General features: G+C 40.8%; 1 protein-coding gene across 4 annotated transcripts in view; it reads right to left on the bottom strand.

Moving 5' to 3' along the window:
- Positions 1-26982, bottom strand: part of LOC131447268 (receptor-type tyrosine-protein phosphatase U-like) — a 215901-nt gene that overhangs the window by 88404 nt on the left and 100515 nt on the right. For all 4 annotated transcript variants that reach the window (XM_058618921.1, XM_058618922.1, XM_058618923.1 and 1 more), the window contains exon 3: positions 10653-10924. In XM_058618921.1, the coding sequence (XP_058474904.1) occupies positions 10653-10924 (272 nt within the window). The remainder of the gene's footprint in view (positions 1-10652; positions 10925-26982) is intronic.

Below are 26982 nucleotides of genomic sequence, written 5' to 3'. Positions count from 1 at the left end.
ATGTGAAGTCACTGCTTTTCTCTATGTGGCTGTGAGCAGTTTACAAACATTATGTCATGATGTGTAGACCAGAGTAGGGAGGTGGGAGAGGTGGAGGGCGGGGCTAACCCTTGGCCGAGTAATATGGGATAAAAATCGCCCAATACAATACACTTACATCATTTCATATCAATATATATACGGCTCATAAATAATATCTGCATATTTATACAAGATATATGGAGATATAAAGCTGCACACAGGTTGTTTCTCAGGACTCACTAAATACCTACATACACTAACTATTACCTTTCATTTTACATAAAGCTGGTTTATTTATTTTGCTCTTCAGTGTTAAGATAAGAATATTTACATGTGTTAGAAACAATGACTATAAATATGGTAAAATTCTGCAATAACACAAATAACTAGGCTTAAGATTAAAGAAGTGACCTTTTAAAATATAATTGTGTTGATTCCATGCATTTTTAATCAATATAGGCCTATATAATAATTCATAATTCATATAATTCATCATATATATATAAATGTATATATATACTGTATGTGTATATATACACATACAGTATATATACCTGAGGAAAAGGAAAATTAAAAGCAGGGCTGTTTAAGCAGAGTCGTAGTTGTCGTGCTGGAAGACAAAGCGACAAAGCGACAAAGCGACGACACAGACCCTGTTTTGCTGAGGACTGATTCAGGTTTTCTTTCTTTCTTCATGATTCCTTCCATTTTGATGAGATTCCCAGTTCCAGACGCACTAAAGCTTCCCCACAGCATCGTACTCGCAGCCCCGTGTTTCACTGTGGGGACAGTGTTCTTTGGATTATACGCCTCTCCCTTCTTTCTCCAAACATAAGCAATGTTTCTATGGCCAAAGAGCTCTAGTTTTGTCTCATCTGACTGAAGGACATGCTTCCAGTATGCTTAATCTTTCTCCAGGTTGTCCTTAGCATACTTCAGTCTGGCTTGAAGGTGTCTCTTGTGAAGAAGACGAGTTCTTCTCAGTCTGCAACCCTGCAGTCCATTTCTGTGCAGAGCTCTGGTAATTGCATTCTTTGAGACTTCCTGACTTGACTAAGTCATTGTTCAGGGATCTTTAGACACATCGCCAGAGTCTTTGAAATCCTCTGACATGCTTGTTGTGTATCGTGTGGCTCTCTTTGAATTTCTTGATGATGCTTCTGTCTCCAGTTCTTGACACAACGCTGTGATAACTTTGTATGTTCTTCTCCTGCTTTGTGAGCATCAACGATCCTCTTTGTCAAGTCTAAAATGATTTCTTTTGTTTTTGATGCATGATGCTTTCTCTCACAACAGTGTTTGTGCTAAGGCTAAATAAAAAGGTCAGTTCTTGACCCTGTTTGTTGAATTATTACATTTCTGTGTGCAAAGTCAAATAATGGAAACATCCAAAATAAAACTAGGATGTGTGAGAAAGCTGCTTTAAAACAAGGGGGGGGGCTAATAACTGTGTCCTATACATACAACCACACTTCCAAAAACCTGAACAATCACTTTGAGTGTTCTCTTTATTTACCCAATTCATGAACTTAGCTTTCAAACAACAAAGAAAGTTGCAATTACTAGACTTTACCGTGTGTGACTGAGCTGTGATAACATGAGATCATGGAAACCTATTACAATTGAATTCTTGCATATTCATAGAAACACGTAACACCATATGTGATGAAATAAATCCAAAGCCTACAAAGAGTCTGAGTTACTTCCCTGGACTTGTAAATGTGATGTTTTTCATTATTAGCCTTCAGAGTGCAGAGTGCATGAATACATCTCCACCAGCGCTTTATCAGTTCACACAGCAGCTGAAGGTGTCCTTAAACACAGCTTAAATATTCACTCACTCATCTAAATGAGCCAGGCCCACACAGAGTCACAAAGTGAATGGGGAGACCCCCTGGAGTTCAACAAAGTCATTCTGGTCTCCCAAGTAGTAATTACAGCTGGCACGCACAGGCTCAACCCTTCACTTTCACACTGCACAGCGACAAACGCTGAACTTCAGGGATGTGTGCACGACCAGCTGCTAAGATGAAAGCTTCACTAACTCTCTGTGTGTGTGTGTGTGTGTGCAGCACGGTTTGTTTCCCACGGTGAAACATGTTTTGGGGGAATTTTGGATCATTTCCAGGGCAGTTTTAACAAATATTCGTATTCGTAACTGATTTTGTATCATAAAATTTCATTGTAAGCCAATCAGAGGCAGAGTTGGGCGGGTGTTGTTGACACACAACGTCGCACACACAACGACACAAGTGAGTAAACGATCAACAACAGGAATGACGAGCCCGGTTAATCCTAAAGCAGCTTTCTTGAACTGGAAATATAGCCAAACTGCTTCTCCACGTCGGTGTCCAGCAATTCCGACCTAATGAGACATCTTTCAACGTCACACGCTTCCATGAAGTGAGTGGCCATTAACTCTGAAGGAGACAAAGACAGGGCCTCACAGCTGGATTTTTGTTGTCTCAGACCGATCTACACAAACTGTTACAGCAACATTCAAATACTTTAGATTTGTTTACACTGTTTCTGTTAGAAATGGATTGTATTAAGTGTCCATTTGAATTCAGATTTATCACAAATAATTAAACATGCGGAGGTGGGGTCCAAATTATTTGAGCACTTAAAATGTACTTAAAGCTTTCCCTACTTTCCCTAGTAACTAGTTACTTTTATAATTTGTTACTCAATAACTAATTCAGTTACTTTTTGGGAGAAGTAACTAGTAACTGTACCTAAGTACTTTTTATAACAGAGAAACTTTGCACTGATAAAATGAGATTTTCTGCTTCCAAAGTGAATTCTGCTGCTTCCAAAAATCCAGATGTTTTTAAAAAGTGTTTCCACCCACACTTACAAACCCTGACTATCTACAGCAAAGCTAAGTCGGGGTGGGACTGTATGTGCACAGTCAGGATGGGCCATAGACATTACATTACATTACATGTCATTTAGCAGACGCTTTTATCCAAAGCGACTTACAATAAGTGCATTTAAACATTTGGGTACAAAGAGACTGCAATGTTGACAATGCATTAGGCTTTAAGTGCCCTGAGCCAATCAATAACACAGAGGGCCTTGGCAGACGGACACAGACATGGGTCTATGACTTCTCACTCATGTATTTGTATTTTTCATGCCTGTGTCGGATCATTAGAGACGTCTGACTGATAAACTCTTCATCACACATCCATGCGCCCACCACAACTGACTCATCTTTAAGAAGCAACACAGGAATACATATTTAAGTAAGATGTGCCCGCCACTGATGATGAGCCCAATAGCAACGCTCATGCAAACACGAGCTGATAATATAATCTCTACAGCTGCAGTTTGTGAATATAACACATCGCTACTGATGCTGATGTTGCTTAATGTGTAAAAGGCACCGAGTATTCTGTGGGGAGGAAACTACAAAAACCAAGAGAATGATGTTCTGCAGTGAAATTAAAGACCCTGACATTTAGTCATATTTTCACTCTCCCACATCAAAGTCCACGGAGAAAATCAGCACTTTCAGCTTGTGGAGACACATTTTCAGACACCAAAGTAAAACTAACAAACTCATTTGAACTTATGGATGGAGACAGAAATGGATCAACAACTCACAGGAGTTAAAATTGTTCATTTTCTCTGTGGACTTTGGTGTGGACGGAGTGAGTGGTTTGCAAAGCAACATAATCTTGAGCGTCTTGTTAGGAAATGGGTGTCTAACAGTAAGATAAAGAGGAGAACATATTCATCAGACGTCATTATTTATTCTCTGGCTCAAAGTGAATAAAACTTGCAGAACGTAACATGCAGCAGGTCATCGTCTGACCAGTGGTTCCATCGTTGGCTCCAAGATGACATGCTGATAAGTCCTTGGTTAAGACACTAAAGCACAAATTGCTGACTTTGTCGACTGTGAGTGGTCGTCAAGTCTAAAAAGACAAAAAAATAAAAGCACTCTATAACTACAGACCATTCATGAATGAAGCAAATTCATACTGGAAATGACCAGATGACATGATACAGCTTATAAGACACACAGTAAACACATCGAAATTATGCACTCACCATGTTTAAAGTGTATAACCTTAAATCAAAAAGCCTGCTGCCTAAAACCACTGACTAAACTCAAGTACTGTTACCATGGTAACCACTCCTGCACAGCTACTGCTTCAGAGTAGGTTGACTTCAGAGTGGGGGCACTGGATTCAAATTCAGAGAGGTCCAGATAGAGAAAGAAATCATCACATAAACTCAATGTTATTCACCACAATCTGCCTATAAATGCAAGAAACACCTGTCTGTCTGTCTGTCGGTCTGTCTGAATCCAAGGAGATCGACCGATATATCAAAACTGGACAGACTGAATGTATCTGATGCTTATAACGTATAAGAAAGCGTCACATAAACACAGACCATTGACTGTACACAACACAGGGTGATCAAATGTAAACACATGGAGGAAAATTACATTCAACCACATGTTGTCCTCTTGCCTTCGTTTTTTGGTATTCTAAGATTGTAAAGCCCCGCCCCTTGCTTGGATGTGATTGGCTGCCTTAACCAAGTGTGTTTATAATAAAACCAACTGTCCCTTTTTTATCAGATGCATATGAGTCCACGTAGTAAGAGTCTGCATCGTCTTCCTCAATTTTTAATGTGCACATTTTATTGAATTGGGGAATTCTGGGTCTCACTGGATTTTGTGCGTCGCTGATATGTTGATATATTAAATTATTTCACACTAAAATTAGAAAGTAATATAAAGACAACTTGTTTTCTTTACTTTAAAATGAACTCAACTCTTTGAATTTTTCTGCTGCTTTAACTTTGAAACAGATCATTTTCTTCTATCAAGAAGAGCAGAGAGGAGCCTGAGTGGAGCCTCCAGAAGAAAGATAAGTGGCAAAAAGGATGTGTTCTGATAATGTCTTTAATATTTGACACAGTTTTCTGTGAGTTTTTGTGAGTGTCAAATTTGCAGTTCCAGATGATTTTGATGTCCAGTCTCTCTCTCTCTCTCAGGCACAGAGAGGACACTTACACTGCAGAGGCACAGTCTGTGAAGTATGAATCAAGGTTTGCTTTACTGCAAACAGCAGGATGCCATCTCCTAGGACGCAGCGCTGTGTCGCTGACAGCGACCAAAGGAAATGATACACAGAGTGAAATCCAACTCAGGAAGGTCTGGCACACGGAGAGCAAATATGGACAGATAACGGGATTGAAACAGCTGGACATCCCATTTAATGTAAAAGGAATGCAAGATTTTAATTTGTGCCTCCTGCAGCCTCGTGTTTGGCTCATAAAATTCAATGCTGCAAAATTGATAGTGCGGAGTAACAAAATCCATACTGTGTCCCGGGAGGCCTCAGAGTGAATACATGAAATCACCAGCAGTCGCATTAAAAGGGATTGCATTGGAAATGAGATTCCACCATAACAAATATTTTCAGCTTTATCTTTTTTCATTACAGCGCCGCCCAAGTTATTTATGCACGCGCGCTCAGAGTAAAGCTCTTAATTGATGCATGGGCGCCATCAATCTTCACCAAGACCTTCATTAATTTAACGACCTACGCGCCATCGTCCAACAATTGCAACAATGTTCTGTTAATTGATTTCTTCAGCTGGAACGAGGCTGACACCATTGATCCAAATTGGCATTGTGGCAGTAAAACATTGAAATATATGACATCTGGCAACGGAGCCCGTCGGCCTCACGATGCAGCGTGAAGAAGAACGGGGAGACAGAACCCACCAGGAGATGCTTTCCCTCCTAAATCTCACGTATAAAGAATAATGTTGATATTAGTGTTGAACGTGTGGGTTAGAGTAACACAATGAAGGATTTGCTCCCCCTACAGTTGGTAAACAGTATTGTTTTGTTACAATTATTGCGGTAACGTGCATTTGTTAACAACAACACTGGTGGACTCTGTTTGTTTGCTGTGAAGCAGAATCCTGCAGTTCTGTTACTGTCATTATTAGTATTAGTATTAGATAGTAGGAGTGGGTCAAAATACTGATTTATATTGTCATCCTTCCACATCCAAAATTCGATAATCGATATATATATATATGTATATATATATATATATATATATATATATATATATATATATATATATATGTATATATATAAATATTAATATTTTTAGTTAACAAATGAAGGCGCTCTAAAGTAAACAGCCTTTGCCAGTTTTATTCGCCAGGCGTCGTTACTTCATGTTTCCTCTTGGCGGCTGTTACAGCCTCCCTCAGACAATCCAGATATGGCTCAGTGGGAGACAGAACACAGATGGACGCCACAAGTTGTTTCTTATTCACAAAAAAACTCATTATTTCAAAACAAAGTGAACAAAAGAAAAGGGTTGGAGATCCCGGCAAAAAGTAAGAAAAAGGTTGGCAGCGTGTGGACCAGCCCACTGTGTCCCTTAAAGAAACTAAACCCTGATAACCTCCAACCAACTGAAGTGTTATAATATGTAAATTATGGATAAAAATCAAAGCCATCGCTAAATGAACAAAACCGAAAAAACAAAGAACCCTCCAGCTGGCTGTCCATTCTCCGAACACACTCAGCCCCCACGCGCGGCGCAGAGACGCAATCACTGGAATGGAGCACAGATGAGTGGAGAGGAAAAACAGAGGTAGAGAGAGAGTGTGAGAGAGAGAGAGAGAGAGAGAGAGAGAGAGAGAGAGAGAGAGAGTGTGAGAGAGAGAGAGAGAGAGAGAGAGTGTGAGAGAGAGAGAGAGAGAGAGAGAGAGAGAGAGAGAGGAAAAACAGAAGCTGCACAGAACAGAACAGAAATGAATGAGTGAAACTCGGGCTGCAGAAGAGGGCGTTTACAGCAGGATAACAGTGGAGAAAATGCGTTAAGAGACGCTTCATCCATGTCCAACATAGACTTTATGACCTTTGTTCTCTAGGTTGTGAATAAATAGAGAAATCCTTCACTTTGAACTTTTCTCTGACCTTTTGTTTTGCTCAGTCAGAGATTTAAAAGTATCGTTATATGATCGTCACAGAATCATTGTATCGTGATCGTATTAGTATTGTCGACCTTGTATTGCATACGTTATTCCCACGCTGTTATTCTGTTGGTCAGGTGTCCTGCTTAATCCAGGAGCAGTAATCCCTGGTGATGATGTATATACTATACATAATCTGAAGGACGCACGTTTAAATCAAAGACTCTTACAAATTGGCAGCATAGAATTTCAGGGACGAGATGATCACATGAATGAGGTAAGGACAGTCTAAGGAGGAGATACACAGGTTGATTTATGAATCCAGCATTTTGGGGATTTAGGTCCAGATTTCTAAGCCTCTGCACCATTAATAAAAGTGTCTCCTGTGATTCCCCTGAACCTTATGGTAGTTTAGTGCTAAATCACCTGAGAGACACTTTAATGGCAAAGTTGGCTCATATGCAAAAACGTTGGCATATTCTATCGCGCAGTTGCTTGGAAATGCAGTTTGACAGGTTTTTGTCATCTATAAGCACATGTTTAAATGTGACACAGCATTTACTTAGTCTGACTAACACCAGACTGCAGCTTCATTTGAAAGCTGCAGTCTGCAGAAAGGCGAGACCAACTGACGTAGATCAAGAGGCCATTTTATAGACCGACAACCATCAGACCAATGATCCGGTCCACACATGCATGAAGTTTTTCATAAACCATGGTTACCAGTGATGGTGTCTAACAACTTGTGCCCAGAGGAACTCTGTGGGACAAATCACTTCAAATCCAAACACAGCTGCTCTTCAGCGGCCGCCATGTTGGATTATACAGAAGCTGGTAGACATTCTTACTTGAAGCACTTACTAACTGTAACTGTAACAAATGTTTAAATGTGCTTATTGTAAGTCTGCGTCTGCTAAATGACATGTAATGTAATATTGTTTCTCTGTCATTGCGTTAAGCCCGCCTCTAGTGTGCCAGGGGCTTGTGATTGGTTCCCTCTTTAGAACGGCGTCCTTGCTCGACGTGAAACCTAAACTCTGGCAGACTCGTCTCAGGCTCGCATCGACTATCAACGGCAGACATCTGGAATGGAGAAATACTGGCTTTGACACACACCTCTGATCACAGGCCAGAACATCTCAGTCACAGTTGGATTTTCCTGAGGGAGTGCAGATGCTCACTGAATACTAGATCTTTTAGTTTTTATTTGATTTAAATCTCTAACCACCAGCGACTCCAGCTGCTACCCACAAACACACACAGGGGCTGATCTGTAGCCTGGCACTGCTGGACAATGATCTTTATCCACAAGGCTGGATGGATGCGTGGAGCGCTCTGGGCCCTGCCCTAGGCTCGGAGTCATATCAGTGGGAGTTGTGGAGCAGGGGAGTGATCCTGTGGCAGAACATGGGTGAGGGCAAACACTTGAACGAGACCCTGAGCCTCACCGCTGGGTTCACTTCTGTGGCTCTTCATACGGCAGATAGACTCACTTCCTCTGTTTAAGCCTCTTCTCTCATCCGTTACCTGCTGCCAGTCGTGCGGGTTTATCACACAAATAATCCAATCTGTTCTGTGTCCACATGCTTGGCGGGGAGACTTTAGAGAACAGCACATTCTCATCCATCACCTGAATAGTAGATTACATTGCGTATGCAAGCACTGAGCAAACTCACCATCTTAGACCTAACATGTCTAACTCCACTGACATCTCCTGCCTCCACCTACGCCTCCTCGTCCCTCTCTTAAACTTTGAACATCCACAGAGAGGAGAAGAAAATCATTACTTTAAATCAGTTTGGCTGTTTGTGAGAATGGTGCGGGACGGGAGAGCTGAGGATGGTAAAGTGCAGGCTGTCATTATTGATCTGTGCAGCCCTCTAATCTCATTAACCAGCTCTTGATTTATTGAGATAGGGCCCAGAGTGCGCCAAGGTTACGGAATCAAACACCTGGCCCGCTCCCCTGCACCGAGGGTCGCGTGGAATTGAGGTCAATTGACTGTTTCGGTGGATCCACGTTCCCACAGTCCCTCGCACCAGTCATTGCTGTCTCATTAACGCCTTTTGGGGATGGGGCGGGGGGAGCTGGGGGGGTGGAAGGCTGAGTGAAAAGAGAAGGAGCACGAGGGGATAAATTATCGGCCGTAATGAGGTGAGACAGGGCTGCATCCAGTCATCAGCGTCTCACGAGCTACACAGAGTGCTAATAATGCAGCACCAACGATACAGACATCAAACACAGCTATTGATTACGTTGCAGTACGTAGGTAAATGGACTAATAAATGAAGATACAACATAAACACTTGCCCACTGTAATTATAGGCCTATTGAGCCACTGTGATATACACGTCTGCAGCAATTAGCTATCCCATGCATATGCTGTGAATGATAATAACCGTGGTGAACAGAGCCGTGCACATTCCACTATTCAAACACAGTGATTCAGTGTGTCGCCGTGTGGCAGCCATCAAGTTTTCAACGAGCTGGAGGTTGATATGTTTTTCAGGGTCGAGCCAATATCGTGGAAATTAGCACAATTGTTCTGATATGGGAAATGATTTGTGGTTTTTGGTTCACATTTTTCGCACATTTTCTTTGTCATGATTGCTAAAAAAAAGACTTAAAGCCACAGCGCTCCAATTTCTGGCTGATTGCTGGGCTATTCTCAAAGCTGCAGGACCATTTTCTTTCAGAAGATGAATTTCGAGAAAGAATTTTGAGTGCCTTTGATTTGCTATGAGAAATTTTTCAAAATCTGCAGAATGAGTTTGTACTTTCTCCACAGAATTGTATGAGCCTGTGATCTGTGATCAGTCTGTGATTAATAAAACTACATATATATATATATATATACTATATATATATATATACATATATATGTATATACATATATATATATATATATACTATACATATATATATATATACATATATATGTATATACATATATATATGTATATAAAACTGATGTCAGACTGTGGACAAGACAAAACACTAACAGTGAATGCATCACTTACAATGACTTTTAGTTTTTTTAAGTGTGCCATAGAGGAACAGCTGCTTCAGTTGAGGAGAGACGTTCACTTTAATGATCAGTGTCTGATGTTAAACATACACAGTCAATGACCTGACCTCTAATAGACGGACCAGTGCGTACACATAAGTCACACACGCACTTCACAGATGTGAGGATGTTCAGAATGACTTCAGGGTTTTCCATCAGTGAGAGGACCTGGTCCCTGGTGGGTTTTTTGGTACCTGCTCTGTTTAAATTCCAAGCGAGCTGAGCCAGTGGACCAGGATTGGTCAGAGAGTTTTGACACATCAGCGCGACGTCCGACACAAGAATCAGGTATTGTTATTGATGCAGATTACTTCTGTGTGGATGCCAGGGCTGTACATTTAAAATAATAATAATAATAATACTAATAATAATATATATTAAATAAATATAATAAATAATAATAACCGGTCATATCAAAAACCAAAATGTTTTTTATGATGTAAATGTTTCGTATAACTCAAGACCAAGGCAAGCTCTGCTCACTGTGCCCTCTGCTGGACCGCACAGTAATTACTTTGTTTGAAACGCTCATTTCAAATGAAAACATAATAGACGGATGTAGCCTGGTGGTTACTACGATCAGTGCAGAGACCCTTACCTGGTATTCACTGGGCCAGAAAGTGCTGACGGCAAGCTCCACCTGGTGCCACTGGCGTCCCTGGGAACCTGAGATGTTCCACACAGCACTGCCCTTGGGGCCCCCGTTGACCCGGATGTAAACCTGCAGGTCCCCAGGGCTGTGACCGTCGCGGCTGTACAGGAAGTAGCTGAACTGGATGCAGTGGGTGTCGTTCTCGCTGAGCGGGAGCAGAAGCAGTTGTGCCCGCTGACCCCCGAAGTGCTGTGAGGAGTTGACCATCATGAAGGACCCTGCAGGAGAAGAACAGATTAAAGAACAGATTAAAGAACAGGTTAAAGAACAGATTAAAGAACAGATTAAAGAACAGGTTAAAGAACAGATTAAAGAACTGGTTAAAGAACAGGTTAAAGAACAGGTTAAAGAACAGATTAAAGAACAGGTTAAAGAACAGGTTAAAGAACAGGTTAAAGAACAGATTAAAGAACAGGTTAAAGAACAGATTAAAGAACAGATTAAAGAACAGGTTAAAGAACAGATTAAAGAACTGGTTAAAGAACAGGTTAAAGAACAGATTAAATAACAGGTTAAAGAACAGGTTAAAGAACAGATTAAAGAACAGGTTAAAGAACAGATTAAAGAACAGATTAAAGAACAGGTTAAAGAACAGATTAAAGAACTGGTTAAAGAACAGGTTAAAGAACAGGTTAAAGAACAGATTAAAGAACAGGTTAAAGAACAGGTTAAAGAACAGGTTAAAGAACAGATTAAAGAACAGGTTAAAGAACAGATTAAAGAACAGATTAAAGAACAGGTTAAAGAACAGTTTAAAGAACAGTTTAAAGAACAGGTTAAGGAACAGGTTAAAGAACAGATTAAGGAACAGGTTAAAGAACAGTTTAAAGAACTGGTTAAAGAACTGGTTAAAGAACAGGTTAGAGAACAGATTAAAGAACAGATTAAGGAACAGGTTAAAGAACAGATTAAGGAACAGGTTAAAGAACAGATTAAGGAACAGGTTAAAGAACAGGTTAAAGAACAGATTAAAGAACAGGTTAAAGAACAGTTTAAAGAACAGATTAAAGAACAGATTAAAGAACAGGTTAAAGAACAGATTAAAGAACAGGTTAAAGAACAGGTTAAAGAACAGGTTAAAGAACAGGTTAAAGAACAGATTAAAGAACAGGTTAAAGAACAGATTAAAGAACAGGTTAAAGAACAGGTTAAAGAACAGGTTAAAGAACAGATTAAAGAACAGATTAAAGAACAGGTTAAAGAACAGGTTAAAGAACAGATTAAAGAACAGGTTAAAGAACAGGTTAAAGAACAAATTAAAGAACAGGTTAAAGAACAGGTTAAAGAACAGGTTAAAAAACAGGTTAAAGAACAGATTAAAGAACAGGTTAAAGAACAGGTTAAAGAACAGATTAAAGAACAGATTAAAGAACAGGTTAAAGAACAGATTAAAGAACAGGTTAAAGAACAGGTTAAAGAACAGGTTAAAGAACAGATTAAAGAACAGGTTAAAGAACAGATTAAAGAACAGGTTAAAGAACAGGTTAAAGAACAGGTTAAAGAACAGATTAAAGAACAGGTTAAAGAACAGGTTAAAGAACAGATTAAAGAACAGGTTAAAAAACAGGTTAAAGAACAGATTAAAGAACAGGTTAAAGAACAGGTTAAAGAACAGATTAAAGAACAGGTTAAAGAACAGGTTAAAGAACAAATTAAAGAACAGATTAAAGAACAGGTTAAAGAACAGGTTAAAGAACAGGTTAAAAAACAGGTTAAAGAACAGATTAAAGAACAGGTTAAAGAACAGGTTAACGAACAGATTAAAGAACAGGTTAAAGAACAGATTAAAGAACAGGTTAAAGAACAGGTTAAAGAAAAGGCTAAAGAACAGGTTAAAGAACAGGTTAAAGAACAGATTAAAGAACAGATTAAAGAACAGGTTAAAGAACAGATTAAATAACAGGTTAAAGAACAGATTAAAGAACAGGTTAAAGAACAGGTTAAAGAACAGGTTAAAGAACAGATTAAGGAACAGGTTAAAGAACAGGTTAAAGAACAGGTTAAAGAAAAGGTTAAAGAACAGGTTAAAGAACAGGTTAAAGAACAGGTTAAAGAAAAGGTTAAAGAACAGGTTAAAGAACAGATTAAAGAACAGATTAAAGAACAGATTAAAGAACAGGTTAAAGAACAGGTTAAATAACAGATTAAAGAACAGGATAAAGAACAGATTAAAGAACAGGTTAAAGAACAGATTAAAGAACAGATTAAAGAACAGGTTAAAGAACAGATTAAAGAACAGGTTAAAGAACAGGTTAAAGAACAGGTTAAAGAACAGATTAAAGAACAGGTTAAAGAACAGGTTAAAGAACAGGTTAAAGAACAGTTTAAAGAACAGGTTAAGGAACAGGTTAAAGAACAGTTTAAAGAACAGGTTAAAGAACAGGTTAAAGAACAGATTAAAGAACAGATTAAAGAACAGGTTAAAGAACAGGTTAAAGAACAGATTAAGGAACAGGTTAAAGAACAGGTTAGAGAACAGATTAAAGAACAGGTTAAGGAACAGGTTAAAGAACAGATTAAGGAACAGGTTAAAGAACAGTTTAAAGAACAGTTTAAAGAACAGGTTAAGGAACAGGTTAAAGAACAGATTAAGGAACAGGTTAAAGAACAGTTTAAAGAACAGATTAAGGAACAGGTTAAAGAACAGGTTAGAGAACAGATTAAAGAACAGATTAAGGAACAGGTTAAAGAACAGATTAAGGAACAGGTTAAAGAACAGTTTAAAGAACAGTTTAAAGAACAGGTTAAGGAACAGGTTAAAGAACAGATTAAGGAACAGGTTAAAGAACAGTTTAAAGAACAGATTAAGGAACAGGTTAAAGAACAGATTATAGGGCTTCAGTGCGTTTTCCTCAAGTACCAGTTCAGACACAAGTGGGCAAACTGTCACAGCTTCATCTGGATGATGGAGGTTCAAAGCTTATTGCACAGAGAGCTCAGAGACCAGGTTGACCTACTTCTTCCCCCCAATAATCAAATCAAAAGATGACCTAAAAGCACTCGCTGCCTTCCAGAACCAGGCACACCTGTCTCTGTCCATTTAAAATAATGAACAAAAAAGCTGCACATCAACGTCCACTGAAGGTCAAGTGCAAATAAAACGCAAAGACATTGTCCAACGTCCAACAAAGCAAGACAGGCTACTCAACACATGCTGCTCGGGGTGTCGGCATCGCGTCGCAGGCACAGACGATGTGTGAGAACAGGAGTGAACATGTTCAGCTGCAGGACGTGTGGATGTGACTGAGCTCAGTGGATTTAAACCACTCGTTGTATTGTAGAGCTAAGTGACTGTTTGTCTTTCATAGCTGACTTTTGTCGTTTCTTCTGATCATTTCTAAATTCACAATGTGAGTTTAACTCGCTGTTGCAGGAATGACAAACAAATGTGTTAGTGAGGAGACTCCTAGTGTCACATGGATGCTGCAGGTCGACTGCAGAAGCTCAGATTATAGGTTCTGTGGATGGAACACTTCACTTTCATCCGTCATTAATGGTTTTCAAATTCATATACAACTTAAGATTTATCAGACTGCTTACATTGATTCATGAAAACGTAGTACTGAATAGACTTGTTTCATAGATGGAACACCTACATACAGTGAACTCAGCATTCCAGCTGCCTGACAGAGCTCAGTAACCTGAAATAGAAAAAAATATCTATCCACATCCACATCCAGGTCTTTGGACCTCAGCCCTGGATAGACATGTCATGAAAGTTTTCGTCTACTGAAGAGCTTTCTTTTTTATTTTTAAATCCCGAAAAAAGAGTCTGCATGCCACATTTGAGAGGTTCAAGGTTGTTATCCAGAATATCTGTGCAGTCCTCTCTGGCTATTTGTCTGCTTCTCCCAGTTTCCTACTTTAAAGGAGCCTTTCCATCAGTCTGGCAGCACTGCCTCAGCTTGTGCTTTCATTTCGGACTTTGGTTCACAGAGTCGCCGTCAGAAGAGCAAAGATCCTCAGGCCATGAGAGAGAAGGGGGAAATAAACAGGAAGGTTTGCCACCATTAGATGTCCATTTAAAGTAGCACCATGTAGCTTGTCCTTGTGTTACAGTGGCCTTGGAGCTCCAGGTCTGAGCAGGTTTCATGATCCATCCATCACTGGAGTGTAGCAGTGAGTATGCGGCACCACTCACTGAACTAAAACACTTCCTGAACCACAGCTACTGCAACAGACTCCAGTGAAGAAGTTTCCTCACTGAATCTCAGAGTTCAACACCAGTTTGAAAAGTCTTCATTTCTACTGAAGTTTGTAAAGAGGAACCTCAGCTTATGTGTGTTCACAGTCTTCTCGTTGACACCATTTTTAGGACATTATTCTTTTCTTGTTTTATCAAATCCGTTTATTCGCACACACACACACACACACACACACACACACTATCATCAGAATCATCCTCTGAGGGATCAGTTCATGTTGCTGCCATCAGGGGGAAGAGATCATCTGACCTGATGTAGAACAAACAGGTTTAAAATGTCCGACTGCTGCAGTAATCAGCCTTCTTAATGGATCTTAAACGTGATTCCATATTTATTCTATTACTGTATTTATTTATTTATCTATTTGTTGTGTTGTTGGTCTGATGTTGTTTATGTGTGACTGCTGGTTGTGTCTGATTGTGGCACTTTAAGAAAACCCATTGTGTATTTACCTTGGAATAATTTGAGGATGAATTTATTTCCTTTTGTAAAATGAACATGCATTCATGATGCATTGTACTGCAAAGCATATTATAGGTAATATGTTTCAAAATGGTAGTTTTAATGGATGGAGCAGAAAAATGTGCACAGACTCATTTAAGAACCTCTCACAGTAAATGAGAAACACTTTTCTGGTCTTGATGACCACTCAAAGTGCTTTAAACTACACTTTTGCCATTCACCCATTCACTCCCATTTATGCATAAAATCTACATGCAGCACTTTTCACATCACATATCAGTGTTGACTAAACCACTGACCATCTGGTTAGAAGATGACCCGCTCTACCTGAGCCTCAGCCACCTGTCCATCACCTGAATGGTCACATGATAAACATGTTCAGGTGCATTAGTTTGGACGCAGATTACTTCTGATTCAGAGATAAAACAATATTGCTGAGATGCACACAGCTTAAATGAGTAAATGCGACTTCCCATGGTGAATTCAAATTACAGCCAAATCTGAACTCTGGATCAGATCCAGATGAATCTGGTCTGATGGTGTCTGATCCTGCATACACAAACCAAAGTGTGTGTGTTCAAATCCAAAGAGTTTTGACAGTGTGATTTTTCATTATAAGATGGAGATTTCTTGAATATTTGATGATTTTTGTGACATCATCAGTGGGTCGATTCTTACCTAAATGTAACAGCAACATACTTGGGTGATCAACTACCTTCAGATCGAGCTGTGAAAAACTGTAGACAAGAACAAACTGACAGATAAACCCATGCCAATGAAAACATAAGCTCCCTGTAGGAGGTAACTATGACATATCCATTTAGTGGTGGTACCGCTGACAACTGGTGAAGCAGATTCAAGCACCCAAAAATGTCCTTTCCACGAAACATTACAAACTAGGCCAGCAAAATAATATCTTCACCCCAAACTCACTCGTCCCCTCCATCGTTCTCTCCAGGTCCAAGTTCCACTTCTATATAAAGAAATGACATCTGCAATAACCATCCTACACACCATGGAGTAGAAAATGCACCTTTTAGTGTAGTTTAATGTCCTTAATGCTTTTAATGTCAAATCAGAATCAGAATCAGAATCAGAATCAGAAGAGCTTTATTGCCAAGTACGATTTGCACATACAAGGAATTTGTTCTGGTGTCATTGGTGCGTAACAAGCATACAAAATTTTAAAAAGTTAAGTGAGCAGTATACGTATATATACACAGTATATAAATGTTTCTTGTTGTTTTTTTGTTTTTTTAAAAGATGGGGAATGTGTCCTCCCTCCCTCCCTCTCTGTACCTGTGTAGGTCTTGTTGAAGACTTCAACACTGTTGATCAGAAGTGTTTAAAGAACAGAAACTGGGACTTCACTTTAAAAAAGTTTGGAGCTTCACTGTTATGTAATAATTGGTTGATATATAAAGAAAGGCTAAGGCCGCCTGAGTGTGTAACCTTGGAGTTGAACAGCTGAGAGAGGCCTTGAGGACAACACTGTTTACTTTTGATCTCACAGTCGACGTCAAACTGCTGCTGAAAACGAGGACAGACCCGAGCTAAGTGCATGTATAACCTTCACATCCAGTGCTGCATGGCAGCGGTGGGTGCCGGGGCCCGACATGGCCGGGGCGGGGGAGCAAAGACAGCGGGATTGTGGGCCGTGTAGTTACCTAGGAGCTGTAGATGAGCGAGGGTGCAATCAGAGCTCTGCCTCCTGCATTAATCATACTGGCATGGTTATTAGGCCATAATGGCAACCAAGGGAATGCTTAAACCAGAGAGATGGCTGTAATACTCACACACTGACATGCAGGACACATATCAACGCACACACACACACACAGTTTACAGGTCACAGAGCTGACACAGAGCCAAATCCTGCTGACTGACCTTCCCAAGAGTGAGAAGTGGCTTCTCCTCTCGGCTCTGCCGCCATCATTCCTCTTTTTTTCATCTTCTTAATTTAATACTTCTACTTTTTCTCCTATCTCCCGAATCTCTTACATCCACCAAGTCTACTTCCTGCAAATTGTCTAGAATGGAGGCAAACCTAATAAGCATTATGAGCTAATTCATATATTTGCCATCGTCTTTGCAAGAAAAGCCCAAGAACTAAAGCATCAGAGATAAACATAAGTGAAGGTATTTCATTTGCAGGTGATGTGTGGACTCATTTTCATCGAGTATATGGCACATCCGAGGCGTGCGTAATGTGTCGATAACAAACTCAGCTCGGTATGAAAGTTAATCTTCCTGTGAGTGCAGCTATTTATTTAGGCAAAGGCAAACGTGAAATGAATTCAATTATACTAAGTGTACTTTGTGTTATTAAGTCATTTCCCCATGTCTCAGGCAAGCTTGTTTCTATGGATCCCAGACAAATGGGACCTGGAGGCCTCATAAGAAACCATTTTTGAGTCTGATGCTGTACCAATATCACAGCCTTTAACCTGCTTTAAACAACGTATCTGTGCTTAAGCATTAACCACCCAGCTATATTCAGTCCAATGCACCAACAACTGCATGGAAAGCATTAGCAGCTCTCATTCACATCATTGTCACATGACAGTGATGGAGGACCTCTCTCAGTGCAGCATAGAGACTGTGTTTAGTGAAGCATCCTCATCATATTTTGGGTTTACAGATGACACTGGATTTAACTTATTTTCTTTTTGTGATATCAGACACAGGGATTTGAAAAACTGAAAACTGAACCAATAAATGACATTTATTGGTATCATATGGGCTCATCCGTATGACATTTCTTTTATTTTTATGAATCAATAATGTGAATCAATTCATATGAAAGAGAACAAGACTACTGGATCTCCTGTAGTCTAGTCTTTGGAAAATCACGGACCCTCAGAAATGGCACTGCTTCTAATGCTTGCTGCTGCTGCTGCAACCTCTGGGACAGAGATGCATCTAGATGCAATTCCTTTTTTCAGTTTAGCGATGACATTCAGGGTGTTGCTGTAGACCGACATCATTCTCTCCCCTGTGATACTGTTGCATTGAAGTGGGCATGATATATAGTCTGAGATGATATTGTGATTGTTGTTTTAAAGACATGCAAATTGAAATCACTGAGTAAACACTCACACACACACTCACACACACACACACACATTACTGGCTCCTCCTGCCATGTCTGTGTACCTTCATGCCATGTTTACAGCCACTGTTTAAGTTTAATTTATTCAGAATTTCTCATCTGTGTTTATTTCTATTTGTATGTATATTCATATTTGCACTCTAACAGTCCGTCTTTTTGCAAACCAGCTACAATTACAGTGCATCTCTATTATATTGTTGGTTTGTTTTCTTGTTAATATTTTGTACAGTGTGTGGTTGCTCTGCAGGAGCACCCTCAAATTCATTGTACCTATTGTATTATTGTATTATTTTAAAGGATACTGACTAATTATCATTATCATACTAAAATATCAAGCCTGGCCCTGTGTGTCAACTGGGATTGGCACCTGTACCTCCCACAACCCTCATGTGGAGAATAAAGCAGTAGAAGATGAATGAATGAATGAATGAATGAATGAATGAATGAATGACTGTGTCCAGGAGTGTGTTCTTACTCTGAATGTGACTTCAAACCCTACATTTAAAGCTGGGCTACCGGCAGGATATCAGTGGTGGGAGAGAGCGATAAATCAATGTCAACCTTTCAGCATGAGATACATCAAGTGAGACCTGAGTGAAATGCTCTGGTTTGTTTTCAGACTTGGAAATAAAAGGTCAGAACAGGGGCGGGGGGTCCTCTCTCTGTCCGTCGTATACTACATCCTACTGTATGTATGTAGGGACCATAGTGGTCAAAATCACTGGACAAATAAATATGTCACTTTACACAGACACAGTATTTTAGCTGAGCCATGTTGTGGGCTGTTTCAGACGCAACACAGTGGTGTTGTGCTATAGGAACCTTTGGTGGAAAATGTGCTCATTCAGCATCTGAACCAACTGCCTTTGCTGTAACAATACATTTAATAATATGTCATTATTAGTGTACTTGTAATGTGTCGCGGGCCCAAAACCTATGGATCAGACTTAAAAAAATCAACAATATATTTAGACATCATGTAAAAAAAAACAACGATGAGTGGGTCAAAAGCCAGGTCCACTCCATGGACAGCCTGGATATAAAGAGATTTCCAAAGCATGTTCATTCCCTTCCATCTCTCCCTTCCCCAGAGGCATGGGAGCGATGTCAGTGTGCCAGAAACATCCTGTGATAACAAGCAGCTGCTGTCCACGGAGATCCAGCCATATTCTTGGACTGCACTAATGCTTCTGTCTTCCTCACCTGCACTCAGGAGAAGCTGGACAGGCTGTGGCATAGTTCCCACCATCACATCTCTCCCCCACCAGCCTGATGACTACCACTTCTGCTGCTGCTGCTGCTGCCACTGCTGCTGCTACTGCTGCTGCTGCTGCTGCTGTCGCTGCTGCTGCTGCTGCTGCTGCTGCTTTGATGTGCAACTTCTCGAGGGAGCTTCTCTGTGGCTAAATTGCTTTTTCTTCAGCTACAAGAGCTCATTGTTGGTGTATGGGTCTCCAGCTGTACTCATGACAGGACCGCACTGGGACGAGTGAGGGGGTGGAGACAGTCGCCTCAGCTCGGGTAATCCAGTTTTCTCAACACTCATCCTATTAAGTAACTCGAGTAAAGAATTTCCCCGACCAGCGAAACCTCCAGACTTCCTCACAGTGGTTGAAAGAGCAATCACTGCTGATGACACTTCCTCTTACATGTCATTTTTTTCCTCTTGGCTTTGACCCACAACATGCGGTGATGAAATGGGGTCATCATGACGTCGAGGCAGCAGCATCGACATGCAATGCCTCTATGAATGATGGGAAATGACTTTTCTTTTCACTGATCTAGAAACTCAGACGTGCAAATATTACACTGAATTTATCTTTGTTGAATTTTGAAATATAATTTTGCTACGGCAAGATTTTACTACATCAACAGAAAACTGTTTCACCCACAATTATCACCCAGAGAAGACAGATAAAATACTGTTTCATTTGACAGTTACTTTCTCAATTAACCGATAAAATCATTTTGCGTGCATGGGCTGCAACGACTACTAAACTAATAGTCGATGCCTATTGTTTCTATGGTGCCAGCCATCTTGGAATCCCATGTTAGAGTTGGTGATTTCTGACTACAAATGCACTGCACTTGCATCGATGTCAAATGAGCTCCCTGATGCAAATACTGTGGTTCACGGTACAAAAATATAAGGTTTATAAGATTACATTATTCACAAGTGACAGTTCATTTGTGACAAAGCCACCAGTCCACTGGAAAGAAGACGTCTCACTCTGCTGCATTTGTAGGATCTGAAAAAGCATCGAGCAATTAAAAGTTAAAAGCTGCAGCTGAGTGTTTTATACTCTGACTTGCTATCCTTATTAGCGTGAGAGCTGAGTGAACCAGTGTCTTTTACAGCCGTGTGTTCAGTGTCACTATCACTGCTCCAATATAATTCACAGACATACAGACATGTAATCATCTCTGGCTCACGCAGCTTCACGCTGCACTGGAGAGCTTTAGCGTAACAACACAACAAGGCCAAGTCCAGTAAAACAAGAATTGGATTCTGATCAGCTCCATAAAAGCCAGTGCCGGACAATTAAAATGATGAAATATGAATATTGGTCGTGTACGCTATTGATCTGTAGGAGCACATGGCTCGGGAGAACATCTGTGCAAGGTTATGTTTAAAGCCATGACAGGCTCACTGAAATAAAAGTCTGTTGTGTTGTTGACTTTCTTTGATGCGGCGCGACGGTGGCTCAGTGATGGAGAAGGTCGTCTTTCAACTGGAAGTTTGTTTTGTATGATTTCCAACTCTGCTCGTCTCCATGCTGATGTGTCCTTAGGCAAGACACACAGCCCCATGCTGCTCCCGATGGCTGTGCCGGCAGCGTGTGAATAGCTATGAAAGATGAGTGATAGAAAAAATGCACGACACGTTGGATGAAGAGCAAAAACTGTAGCGTGACGCAGCTTTGAGTGGTCATCAGAACTAGAAAAGCACCATATAAACACACACCATTCACCACTTAAATTAGGTTTAAAAGAATCAACACTGTTATGGTTATGTTAGTGTACATTAACCTGACTGTTTACTGTGCATCTAGTTCAGTATTTTTCCTAAACCATGGACCAGGTTGAGATACTCACTGACACCTGTAACATGGTTGCCAATGTGATCAAAACAAGTCACTAAACAAAGGCTCACCTGATACAATATGTATTCATTTAATCTATTAATTTAAAAATAAAAACATATAGAAATCACTCGTTACAACTTGTTATTGTTTGGAGGGCCACATGAAATCGATTGGAGGGCGCCATGTGGCCCCCGGGCCGCCAGTTTGAGACCCCTGATGTAGAGCATTATTATCAGCTGACATTGCTAACATTGGCTAACTGGCTAAGATACGTCTTGTCACCTGGAACACGGGGTGATGTCACTCACAGTTCAGAGTTCCAGTGTAAATGGAACGCAGCATTCTTGTCCTCTAGAATCTCTAGAAGTGATTCTTTTTGGACTTGTATTCCTGTGATATCTCCTGTTGGTTGTTTGACTTCCTGTCTCTTTTTCTTGCCATATCCAATTTTCTTCATGTCCAATTATCCCAGCAGCCTCCCTGGTGCATTTAGTCTTCTTTGTCAGTCCATCTGTTCAGCTCCCCAGTGCTTCCTCGTCTCTCTGTTCTGTTTCCTCATGCTTCCGTCTCCTCATCTCCCTCGGTGTATTTTGAGTTTGCCTGTCTGACCGCCAACTGTTGCCTGTTTAATTCACATGATGTGATTTACACTGTGATGACCTGCCACCTGTGCTACGTCCTGATTCCTGAAATCTTAAAATATCGTATCTTTCAAACAACACTCATTTATTTTCTAAAGTCTAAAAAAAATCTACTGACACTTTCATCAACGAATAAAAACTAGGAAACTAGAAAAACCAACGCTGGTGTTTTTGGATTTTAAATAAAAATAGCAATTGACATGCTGACGTTAATTCCAAGTGTGATGTTTAACTGTCTTCAAATTGAAACAAACATAGACAATTAAAAATGTTTTCATTCATTCTCCAACCCTCATTTCTATGTCTCGACATAGAAATGAATCACTTCCTTTGTGATCCATACCCGCAGTCAATCAATTGTTACACTAAAACACACATTTTGTGTGGTTTTAAATCACCGCACAGCGGCGAGGAAGATCTCAGCTGCTGAAGGTTCGGCACAAATCTGTTCATTGTAGCATGAAAGCCGAAGTTTGCATGATTGATGCTGGAATTAGAAACTTGAAAAGGAGTCATGAGGATCGCTCCAATAACCTTACTAAACAATCTCGAGGACACTCACATACACAAATGACACTGTATTGCATACACACACACACACACACATGCACATGGTGGTGTGAAAAAAAGCACATCCATAGCAGAGAAATTCTCCATAAATCCATAAAAGCTGATAAGGTTCCATCTATTTCTCCCATGACCCTGCCAAGGTCGAGGGAACATGCATTAAGAGATTAGGGGATGGCCTGGGCTTCCTGAATTCATATCAGAATGTGGGGTGGGAACCTGAGTCATAGGTTCGCCTGCTTTTATCACCACTGAAAAAAAGGCAGAGCGGCTGAGAGTGGAGAAGAGGGGCGGGGAAGTAAGAGGGAGAGATAGCGAGGGCTTTTATCTTTATGTTTGTCTCCGTCATTGTTCGTTAGCCTCCCTCCACAGCCATCAATAAGGCACTGTATAACACTGGCAGAGCCATTCTACACAGTGACAACACCATCTCTCCTCCAAAAAGGCCGAGCAAAACCTGATGCATTCTAATCCCATTTTTATCTAACATTCTCACTCCACCTTTAAACCAGAAGAGTCGACAGGCTGGTTTGTGGTGAAATTTCATGATTACTGAGATCTAACCAGACTGTTTTCCTCCACCCTCCTCCTGCTCCGGGGCATTCGGAGAAGGTCATCCAAGATTTTCAATCTGGACTCTGACTTTGCTCTTTCAGATCTTCATCTGCTCTCTGTCTTTTGTTCCCCTGATATTGCGACCCAGAGCCGTGTTGACCTCAGATGATATCACACATACAATAGGAGTAAAGTTCATCGAGTGAAGATGATTGGACGGGCACAGATTGGTCTCGCTGTTTGCTTCTCTCTGTATCTGCTCACCGCCGCTGGGACTTGTTTACCGGAGCCCGAAGGCAATTCAGACTTTGCCATTTAGAAAGTGGCACCGTGCTTATGGTGTGTGAGTGAGAAATCTGCACACCAACAGCAGCTGGTCATGAATGCAGTAGTGACGGAGCCTCAGCGGCCCGTCGGTGACTCAAGCTAATGAATTCCCCAAGTGAGACTCGAGTGTGCTGGAGACAACCTGGAGACAGCTGACGACAACAGAGTCACTAAAGTGTTTCCACACTGACGCAGAGATTAGCTCCACACACTGAGTGAAATGTGCCAACAAGGCGGCTTCGACTGTGCGAGCACATGCTGCAACACACGCTAAGTTGTGACACTACCACCTGAGCTAATGTTGTGTTTATGCTGCTGGAGAACACACAGAAGAATCCTGAGGAACTCAGGAGGATCTTAAACAAATACCACGTTCCTGTACGTTTCAAACCCTGCGATACCTTCAGACAGAAACTTGTTCGAAACTTGTTCGCCAGTGTCGTCACTGGAAGAGTCATGAGCGTGATGTTTGAGGAAGTACAATGAAATAATGGAAAACCACGTAACTGATACCAAACTGAGTCGAGTCAAGTCGAGTCGTTCTAGGGCTGTTTGTTGGAAAAGCACCAAAACAGAGCAATGGGGTTCATGCAGTGCAATGTAATGAGGAGTGTCCTGACCTCTACACTGGAGAAACCAATCAAGCACAGCACAGCACAGAATAGCCAGCTCATTTAGACAGGACTCATCAGTTCACCTGTATCTGAAAGACAAAGGACACTTCCCTGGCATTCTGACTTTGGGAAGACCGATGGTTTGAAAGATGAGTGAAGGAAGTCATTTATGTTAACCTGGATAAACCATCACTCAACAGAGGGGTGGACTAAGACATCAATCATCACTCACCTACAATGCTGTCCTGAGCTCTCTTCCTGGAGGACACATCCACACAATAGCAGACACTGTCTCTCAGGTGACCCTAACAACCCTCTTACCCCCTCACACGCAGACTGAGGTGACACCAACAACCTGAAACTGGGTCAGAATCTGCTTTGTCCAACTTAACAACAGGTTTGTTGGCTGTTGAATAACAGGTGAAACTACAGAAGATGACTGAGAACCTTCACAGACATGACAGCACACGTGGACAGACTGGGTTTGGGGTTAGAGGGCCACACTGTGCTCACAGCACCCTCTGCTGGACCTTACAGTCATTACTTCAGACAGTCTGATGCACTTGTCAGCTGCATATTTCAACTTTGTTCTTATTTACACACGGCTGGCACAGCTGCTAGAAGCGCGCTGGGGTTAAGTGTCTTGCCCAAGGAGACATTGCCATGTAGCCTAAAGGGGACGGATATCAAACCTCGACCTTGCAATCGGAAGACAACCTGATCCAACACTGATGCACACAGCAGCCCCACATATATGTTTATGTATATACAGTATACAGTATATTCTAGATAATCACATAGACATGTATGATAGAAATAACTTATTTCTCTCTGTAAACAAACTCTACTTGTCAGTAATTGGAACACATACCACCAATCTGCTGATTCGGTCAGTGTCAACTCACTAATGACAGCCTGTGGCAGAGCCCTTAGCATTCCATTACTAGATCAGAAATGATGGTGTTGCATCAGCATAGAGCCTGAAGGACTATTTCATTTGGCTGCAGCAATAGAATCATTTCTAAAAATGATTATTCTGCCAAATATTTTCACTCAAAACATGTGTTCTCCACTTTCTGTGTTATTCTCACAAAGCAAAAACAACCTCCGTGGTATGACACAGTATCCTGATGTGTTCTGATGTATGAGGTATTATCAATATAATCAGAATATAACAGTGCTGTGTTATCCGCTCTAGTTGGACAGTGGCTGTGACTGGCCTTGCAGGGGGTTGAGGGAAGTCATAGTGGCAGTGATCATGGTGGAGAAAGTTGAATATGTAGTTGTTGTAAATAATGTGGAAAAATGATCCCCCAGCCATGTTTAAGCACTATTTTCATGACCAAATATTCTTGCAGTTTGAACTGAAATTGTTAAGAAGAAACGGGAGCCTTGTTGTTGTAGCTGCTATAAACATGTTGTTGATGTTGTGTTCACCAGGCTCAGCTATTGTTCCTAAAACAGAATGAATGCATCTCCCTGCAGGACGAGCACAGACTGTGATTGGCTGCCTGTGGCCAGTGCCTATGGAAAGAAAGAGTTTATTTGAGGCCAAACTTGTCTTATTGACGAGCCTGTTGGCTGCCCACACTTCAGCTAGATCTCCCTGAATAAAACACTAGCCTTCTTGCTGCAGAATGGAGTCAGGCTTACCCCCAAAAAGAAGTCTAATCTTGATCTTGACCTGAAGCCTAAAGACTTGAGGGCTCCAGGTCAGCTGAGAGAGCTGTGTGCGGTGGTGAATCTTCTCGTGGCAGAAATCAATAGTGCGTTAGCAGCTGCACAGTGACATTGTGTGGGCTGACGATTCTCCCTCGTACCACCAGCTCTCTGCCTTCAGCCTCTTCATCTGACTCCTCTGATCAACTGCTTGTTTCATCTCCACATTGTGGAGGCCTTTTGGGAATCTGCTGCTTTCTCTGCTCTTCAAGCTAGTATTGTGTTAGGATACGCTCTCACTGCCCTATTTTTCTTGTAGGTTTCTCTGGTCTTTTAGTCACAGTCTTTATTATTATTACAGAGGACACTTCCATCTCCCTGTCCTCTGTTGTCGCTTGTAAGTCGCTTTGGATAAAAGTGTCTGCTAAATACCCACTAAACAATAAATACAATAAATAATATTAAATATAATAATAAATTGTTCAGGTCTGGTGCAGAATCATCCTGGACAAACACATGCAGTATCTAGCAAGCTGTTTTAATATAGGTGGTAGAAAATGAATAAATGAATGAATGAATGAATGTTAAAGATGTCAGAATATTGCAGGTGTTAAAAAAAAACCATATGCTCATTATAAAGGTCAGATAGATTCAGTCGTGAGATATATTCCTCCATCTCTGTGGATTTAAAGTGTGCAGTGAACTCTGATAACTTCATTTCACTATCAGCTCTTCCTGCCACCGTGACACTGGCTATGTTTACTTGTGCAAAAGAATTTAGAATTCCAGCGTTCAGTCGGAACAGACCATTGTGACATGTGCAGTGTAATTAAAAAAAGAAGAAGGAGCTTCACTTCTGCTTCTGTGGTAAACAAAAGATTGCTGTTATTTATACTACCACTAGGGGCGCCTCATTTAATTGGGTCATAATTCCTGCAAACGATCTGACCACAGAAGATGCTAATTTTGCAGTGTTAAATATGCAGTGTCAAAGTTCAATGACTCTTTCAGAGTTATTACAACAACAGATTGAGTAAAATGACGCCTG

The sequence above is a fragment of the Solea solea genome, chromosome 20, assembly GCF_958295425.1.
Source record: "Solea solea chromosome 20, fSolSol10.1, whole genome shotgun sequence".
Classification (NCBI taxonomy): Eukaryota; Metazoa; Chordata; class Actinopteri; order Pleuronectiformes; family Soleidae; genus Solea; species Solea solea.
Note: the sequence above shows the minus strand (reverse complement) of the source record. Positions and strands in the feature narration are given on the sequence as shown.